An 8241-nucleotide genomic window follows, 5' to 3' on the forward strand; every position below is an offset into this window, starting at 1 on the left:
GTGGACTGTGGTTCCTTAATGCCTCTCGTGGATTAGGATGTAACTACAGAGCTGAGCGTGGAGTAATCTGTGCCCAGGCATCTTCCTCCCACACTTCTACAGGCTTTCTGATAAATTAGTTGATTAAAGGGCCTCTGAACTTCCACTTGAAACAGTGGTCTGTATAAATGTTCCCACTGGCATTTAAAGACGGTAAAAATGCCCTTAAAGTTCTAGTTCAGTTCTGTTTCACTCAGTTCCCTCCCTCTCAGGGACAGCAAGTATCTGGTATTGCAAGGAATCACAAACTTATTGTGGGACTACCTTGTAAGGAGAAATGGTGACCAGTCTATCAATGGTCTATCAATGCTTCCAAGGCAAATGTGTTCAGATAGAAGATTTTAAAAAATCGTTTGTAGCCTCCACTTCCAGGTCTACAAACTCTTGTGCCTGGATCTGAGAAGTCAGCATGATCCTTCCAGCACGGGTGCTGTTCCTGGCTTCTCTCTCTTCCCACATTCATTTGAGCCAGGCCTGAGCTGACCCAGGAGCACTGTTTGCTCAGGATCATTGCTGGTGTTGCTGGGCAGGGTGTACTCAGCCTGGCTCTCAGTGCTAAGCCTGCTGAGTTGCAGTTAGTCACTGAACAAAACCCCCAAAAGGGCATTTTTTCCCCAATGTTTTCACTTGACTTAGTGAAGAAAAATAAATCAGCCTGTGGCTTTGGGGTTTGCCTTTTCTAAGCCCATCTGAATTTTAAAGCAGCAAGGCTCAAGCTGAGTCACTGGGAAATCCACATACTCATGTCTTGGGAGATCTCAAATCAAATATTCATGTCTGAGTCAATGCCCTGCGTTCTCACCGGCCTGTTCCATAGAGGTGGTCCAGCTTCCTGGGGAACGGCAGGAGTTATCCTCCCGCCCGGCGCCAGGAAGAAGTGCTCTGCCTGCATTCACCAGCACTTCTAGTGCAACAGTGACTCAGAGCTATTCAGCCGTTCAAATGCCCCCTCCTCCCTGATCTCCAGTTTGCAAATCCAGCTGATGCATCAGAAAGCCTTAGTCTGCAGAGCTGTGAGTTTGGGAAGGAAATCTCCGTGTCCTTACATGTTTGGAGCGAGGAAAAATTAACCAGGCCTGCTAAAGCTCTCCTGCGGGCTCACACGCGGTGTGTGCTCTGCCCAGCTCCTGGGCTTTCTGCTCTTACCCCTGTTTCTGCTTTCTAACGCCACAGGCTGCTCATGCTGCTCGGGAGCAGCCAGGCACTGAGGCCGCAGACCCTGCCAGCTTGCAGTAACAGAGCCCTTTTCTCTTCCCCAGGTTATCCAGGCTTCCAAGCTGCCACCTACGCGAGTCGAAGTTACACTGGCATTGCACCTGGCTACACTTACCAGTTCCCTGGTGAGTGGTGCTCCCTGCTCTGTTTTTAGGTCTGCCTTCAGGTGATGGGAGCCCCTGGCATGATCTGTGACCCAGGCTCTGCCCCTTTCACCCTTTCCCCTGTTTGGTCTTTCTTTAAATTGGAGACGGATGTGGAAGGGGGAGGGGAGAAGCCCTGGAATAGGTGGGAACAGCCTGTCCTTCATTAGGATTATCCTTACACTGCAGTGGCAGGAAGAGCCCAAGGCTGCTCCGACGCCCTTTATGCTGGCCTGCTCTGTAGGGCTGCTGCTGTGACACAGCAGGGCCCTGCAGCTCTGCCTGTCTCACCGCCTTTGTGTGTGTCTGTCTCTCTTTACCAGAGTTGCCACTGCTCTGAAAGTAGCACAGAATGTCAAACCTCATGGGCCAGGGAACTCCTGGGCAAATCGAACACCGGCACCTGCAGTGCTGCAGTTGTGTTCTGAACAGTGCCTGGACCACTCACAACCTCCACAAAGCATCTGCTGGGCCAGGAGGCTGCAGATCTCCTGCAAACTGGGTGGTTTCAAACTCCCAACCCTGCCATGTGCTCAGAACATGGACTCCACGATCAATGGCTGGAACCTGCTGTGCCACAGCTGCTCAGAGCTTTGTGGGGCCTCTCCTCCCTTCCATTCTCTGCGAGGCAGAGCACACGCAGGGGATAGACTGTGCTATTGCTATTTTCTAGAGAGGTGGCAACTCCGAGCATCCCTTCCTTACTCCATCCCTCACTGTGATGGTTGATATATGAAGTTTTGATATTACGGGCTGGGAATGGGAAGTTTCCTCTTTGCCTGAGGCGAGCCCAGGCTGACTATGGCTGAAAGTTGCTGTTGCCTCCTGGCTGTCTAGAAGCTCTCTGTGAATCCAGCTGTAGTGGCTTCAACTGCCTCACTGTAAACCCATGCCAGACTGAGTGTGCCACATACTGAGCACCCACTGACATTGCCACCAAGGGGTCAGATTGGCTCGGTCAGAGAGCAGAGCTCCGGGGCAGACCTGAGACTGCGCTCGCCCTGCCTTGGCCACATTTATTCTAAGGATAAATGGATCCTTTCAGCCTTCAGGGCAGGAGTCCAGCACCTTTCAGCACCAGTTATAAATCAGTTTAAAGAATACACTGCCCTGGTTGCAGGCTGCTCCCCCAGCAGCCCCTGGCTGCTGTCTCTGCGGGGTCTCCCTCGGGGCATTTGATGAGTTCCTAAGCTGTCTTGCATTTCGTTTTTAGAGTTCCGTGTAGAGCGGACCCCTCTCCCGAGTGCCCCCGTCCTCCCCGAGCTCACAGGTCAGTCCCGCTCATTTCCTAAACTCACAGCTGGAAGGGGAGAAGGGGGCTTTGGGCTGTTCCAGTGGTGGTGCTGCTCCACAGCCTGGCGCAGTTAGATTGGAGACGTTCCTTATTTCCTCTTTCATCTGAATGAGCTCCACCCAAAGCTGGGGCTGGAAAGCTGGAGAGGCAATCAGAGCCATGTGTATTGCCTCTGAGAAGGGCCACACAGGTCCTTTTCTGCTGCTTGCCTCGTTTTTAGCTCCTTGCCCTAGGCTGGGTGTAGACCAGATATGGAAAACTGCAGAGACCAGAGTGACTTCCACAGATCTACAAATTACCTTAACCTGAGCTGCTCCAAGGATGAGATTTGAAGTGCTGGGAGGAGGGAGAGGGTGTGTGGGGGCACTCCTGGCTACTCTAATCCCATTTCCCTGGGCAGGAGGGGCTGCAGGGGGTGCTCTCCTGCTCTGAGTGGTGCAGTTCCCCAGCTACTCCCACACAGGCTTTCCATGCAGAAGTGTGGTGGGACACTGCAAAGTCCTGCAGTGCTTGCAGGGAGCTGTGGAACGAAATGGGAACAGAAGACCCTTTTCAGTGTCCCCACAGTGCAAATATTCTCTGCATCCTCAGCCCCTGGGGTGTGTGCAGTGTGTTCTCCCCAGGTGATTCTCCTTCTGTCTACTCTCCCTTCCATGGCCATGTTTTCCCCAGCTCTGTCCTGTCCATGGTTTTTGTTGTAGACAAGCCCCCTTCCATGGCCATATTTTCCCCAGCTCTGTTCTGTCCATGGTTTTTGTTGTAGACAAGCAGCTTTGTGTAGCACCCTGCTCCCCGTGTGCCATCTCATTCCCATGGTGTTCCTCCTCCCCAGCGCTTCCTTGCCCCCACCTGTTTCAGGGTTTGAATCTCTCTGCAAAGGGGTATGGAAAAACGTCCTGGGAAGCTTTCCTGGAATTAGCAGTACAGACTTGAAAGGGAATTTCTGTGGCATAGAACTGTGTTGATCCTCAGGGGTCCTGAGGATGCTGAGGTTGGCAGCCACTGATGAACCTATTTCCCTAAGGGAGGTAGAAGACTAAATCCTGTCTCTCTCTTAACAAAACCCTTCCCTAACACCATGTGTGCAGCTGCAGAAGCACCTGACCCCACCTCTGAGCCTTCTGGTTGCCAAGCAAAGGAGATGTGGGTCCAGTTGTTTATTTACATGTGTGTTTTTCAGCAAAACCCATCAAATTTGTAGAGAAAGGTTGATGACTCTGCAGAAGTGGTTTTCCCTCCATGTTCACCCCCAGCTGCACTGTGCCTTTTCCTGCTGGAGGTGACTTGCCCGGGGCCTGGCTGTCACGGGCGGCCGGGGTGCTCCAGGGCTCTGTACAACAAGAAGTTATTAATGCTGCTGTCCTGGCTGGGTGCCACGTTAGCTTACAGTCCTGAGTGTCTCACTGAAGTACCAGCTGGGGATTGTGGCATTCTTCCCTCCCCGATACGCTTACCTACTGTTAAACAGGCCCTGTGCAGCCTCTTGGCTGGGCCATGAGCTGTGATTCCCATGTATAGGCTGGAGCTGGTCCCGTGAAGGGCAGGGCCCCTCCGCTCCCACAAAGGCCCAGTGAGCTGTGCCGCGCTCGAGGGCCCTTGTGCCTTCGAGTGGATGTGTGCGTACGCGGGCTGCGCTGCACGGGCTTGGCAAGGGGAGCCAGGAGGAGGGGATGGCACAGGCAGGGATGATTGCTCCAGCACACAGCGGGTGAACGTGCAGGTGCTTTGTCACCGCAGCGCAAACCTGGCGTATCAGTAGGTAGAACTGCGAAGGCAAAAAGGGGTTTTCCTGGAAAAAGAACTGGAGTTTTTGAGAAGACCTCGCCTGCATTCTCAGTAAAACCACACTCATTCAGCTGTGTGTTAGGGACTTGCAGCAATGATGGGGCAGGAGGGTGGCTGCCAGCAGCCTTTCTTTCCCAGAACAGTATCTTTGGGGGTGATGTGAAGCAGCAACATGCCTACGTTGGCCCAGGGCCTGTAATGAGCGGCTAACCCAGATAGAAGCCTCATATGACGTTTGCTTGAAACAGGCTGGTGCCTGCTACTAAATATTCCCTCATAAGCTAGTCTGGGTTTCAGCCTTAACGCGATTGATTTGTTCTGACCTCTTTTTATGGTGCTCTAAACAGAATCACAGTGAATTTCACATTCAAGCATGAAATGCTGACCCAGTCATTTTAAGGGCAAAGAGAAACATACTGGCTAGATGCCTCCTGCCCCGAGGGCTGAATGCCTGTGGCAGTAGAGTTGGGAATTAGAACTGCTACATATAAATTAAGACTTACTGTTTTAATTAAGCCATTTCAAGTTCCTGCTCCCTAGGTATATGTTTCATGCTTTCCTACAATGAACAACGAGGGTTTGAGCAATTCATGAGCAAAAGTCAGTGTGGGGAGGATGGTGTGTCTTGACTGGAGAAAGAGGCTATTAAACTGTTATTCAGGAATACTACCGAGAGAGACGAGGGGCTGTGCCTCAGGACATTGAGCTTCAGCTACAGTCCCTGAGCTGCTGCGTTTCTTCACATTTACTGCCAAAATCTGGATCTGTAGCTTCAGATTAACTGCATCTTGCAAGCTAAGTAGCGACAGGATAGATCTGAAATTGCCCACTTCTGGTTCAGCTCTTCCACGTCATGCCCTCGGCTGCCCCGGGGTGTGGGGCTAGCAGAGCATGGCTCGTGCATTCCCCTGGTCACTGGCTATGGAAAAGGACAGAGGGACGCAGGGCTGTGCACTTCCCTGTTGTCATCCTTCGATGTCCTCCATGCTGCACTAAGCTGATATATATGTGTGGGGACAGTATTTTGCAGTGGGCAACGAAGTCTCCTGTTGAGGCGTTTCCCATGTAGCCACAGTGCCCCTGAGTTGCCTGTTCCCTCTTTTCCAGCAATCCCCCTCACTGCGTATGGACCGATGGCGGCAGCAGCGGCTGCGGCGGCCGTGGTGCGAGGGACAGGTAACTGCCACTTTCCTCCCCAGCGCGGTGTCCTGTCACGGAGGTTTGCAAGGGGCTGAGGGAGGGGGGTGGGACGGGGTTGCATTTTTGGGATCTTCACTCTGTAGTTTTGCTGCCTGCTGTAGGTTCCACCCCCAGTCGCACCGGTGGATTCCTGGGCACCACCAGCCCCGGGCCGATGGCAGAGCTTTATGGAGCTGCCAACCAGGACTCAGGGGTCAGCAGTTACATCAGCGCTGCCAGTCCAGCCCCGAGCACTGGCTTCGGGCACAGCCTAGGGGTGAGTGTTCCCTGGCAGCTCCGTGCGGGGGGAGGAGATGGAGAGTGGCACTGCCAGGGGAAGGGTCTGTGTCTCCACATGGTGATGGATGTGGGCAGCAGCAGGCAACCTCCTCTCAGCCCACAGTCTGCTCTCTGGTTATGAAATACCACCCACCACAGCAGTGGCCATGGCACTGCTGAGCCCCAGACCAGAAGCCACCAGTGCAGAATGCAGCAGCTCACTTAGAGCCCATGTCCCTGGTCTCTGCTGGTTCTCCCTGATCATCACTCAAGGTCCTTATCTCCAGACCTTTCCCTGATCTGTCCCAGGCTTTCCAAGAGCCTGTCTTGGCCATGAGGCAGTGTCCTGCCGGGTGATGTGCTTCTGGCACCTCCAACTGAAATCAGCTTTCTCTGCATCTGGGCCGTGACTGAATTTGTTGTAGTGGTAATTCTCTTTCACTTTTTTTTTGTTTAAGATTGGGTTTAACTCTTTTATTTGCAGGGTCCCTTGATTGCAACAGCTTTTACCAATGGGTATCACTGAAGCTGGGGACCAAGGAGGCAGGAGGTAAGAAAGCTTTAAACAGGAGTGAGGTTCTGAGCTGGCCCCTGTGCTTGGGCTCTTGGCTGAAGCTGTGGATGCTGCTGTGAGGCTCATTGGCTTGACCCAGCTTGTAGGAAGTCTCCTGTGGTCAGCCTGAGGCTCTCTACTGCACCAGAGGCTTGGCAGGTTGGGTTCCTACTGAACGCTCCTCTGGCTGGGAGCGCCATGGAGAGGTGATTTGGTCTCTGGGCACGAAGAGGAAGGAAATGGAGCAGTGCCAGAAAGAGGAAAGGTCTGCAGGGCTGGCTAGACTTACACCAGTGGTGATCCTGAGAGACAGGCTGGGCTCACCAGTGTGGCTGGGGAAGCCTCCACCATGCAGCTGGTTATTTTCACTGCTGCTGAGACCAGTCTCTAGGAAGTTAGTTTTTCCTTCTGCCTGAGAGAAGGACAGAAGGAAAACCTGATTCATTCTGTTTTGGTCCTCAGATAAGCCTGAGAGAGAACTGGTGGATGGTGTTCGTTTGCTTTGCAAACATGACTGAAATTAGCTGGCGTAAAATTAAAATAAAAAACCCCAGTAGCCAGCTTGTCAAAAAGGAGGGTAAAAACTTGCAGGGAACGGTGTCCAGACAGGAGCCCATGGCAGTGCTGGGGAAATGCCTGGGCTCTGCTCTGTCCCGGGGCCAGGAGTGCACGGGCCTGGGCAGGCTGCATGGCACAGGGGGCTGTGCTGCCCAGGCCTGCACGCTGCCATTAAAGATGGAAGCATCTTTGCCGTGCCCCATCCCTGTGCCAGCAAGGTGCAGGGAAAGTCTGTGTTGGGGCAAAGTTTGGGTGTCCAGTGTTTCTGTCAGATCACATGAGAAGAAAACCCCAAGAGAAAAGCTGTGCTCGTTCTAGCTCCTGTCCCTTCCCTCCCCTGCTGTGTCCCACAGATTCCCCAGTGACCTAACCGAGGACAGCGAGCGGCTGGAGGATCTGGTGAGCCTCGGGGGATGAGCCAAGGTTACCTTTCTCTTGAATCAAACTGCACACTGCCGGCTGGCTGCCAGGCTCCTGCCGCCCTGCCCCGATCTCTCCCTTTGACCAGACCACACTGGACTGAACCCGAGGAGATCATCTCGCTTTCTTACTAACCACCGACGGTTTACGCTTCCCCTCCCTGCCCCCAGCCCACTGATTCTTCTTTTATTTATTTTATTAGCTGTTAGTTTTATTTTTTTATTTTATTTTTTTATCTTTTTTTTGGGGCTGCCCCTTCTTTTTGTTGTTTGCTCTTTCCCGAGCTAGTAGACATATTTTATGAATTGGCTTTGTGATTGTGTTAGGTAGTTTTCATTGAGGAGTATTTTTATTTGGCTTTGAAACTGTTTTGAATATTTTCAACTCTGTTGTTGTTGTCGTCAGTGTTTTTAAAGCACGGTATGTAACAAGAATGCAGTTCTGAAGGGAAGAAAGAGACGCAGAGAGAGCAAAGGCTGAGAGGAACTGCTGTATTTCTATTTTTTTTAAAGAAACTGTTTTTAATTGTTTCTGTTTTGTAAATGTGAGGCTTTGAAAAGTGTGAAACTCCAAGGATCCGAAAACGTTGGACACCGCTATGGAACAAAACAAATGTATATTTTGCTAAGTGAAAAACACTATCCTTACAGCTGAAAGATTTTTTTTCCTAGGTTTAGTTTTACGTGGGGTTTTCTTTTTCCTCCTGTATAATATGTAAATATCGCGAGCTGATCCTGGCTGCTGCCTGCAGCCTGGCTCCAAGGAGCAGCTCCAGG

The 8241-nt window shown here is 52.0% G+C and overlaps 1 protein-coding gene across 1 annotated transcript; it reads left to right on the forward strand.

Moving 5' to 3' along the window:
• Positions 1–1298: 1298 nt before the first annotated feature.
• On the forward strand, positions 1299–7875 carry MSI1 (musashi RNA-binding protein 1; the record flags this gene model as incomplete). The annotated part of the gene is made up of 6 exons (XM_009084975.1): positions 1299–1379; positions 2611–2667; positions 5584–5652; positions 5778–5932; positions 6419–6484; positions 7399–7875. Coding segments are annotated over 5 exons (404 nt in total), but the record flags the coding sequence as incomplete, so codon positions are not given.
• Between the last annotated feature and the right edge of the window lie 366 nt (positions 7876–8241).

Source organism: Acanthisitta chloris, unplaced genomic scaffold, assembly GCF_000695815.1.
Source record: "Acanthisitta chloris isolate BGI_N310 unplaced genomic scaffold, ASM69581v1 scaffold29710, whole genome shotgun sequence".
NCBI classification, from domain to species: domain Eukaryota; kingdom Metazoa; phylum Chordata; class Aves; order Passeriformes; family Acanthisittidae; genus Acanthisitta; species Acanthisitta chloris.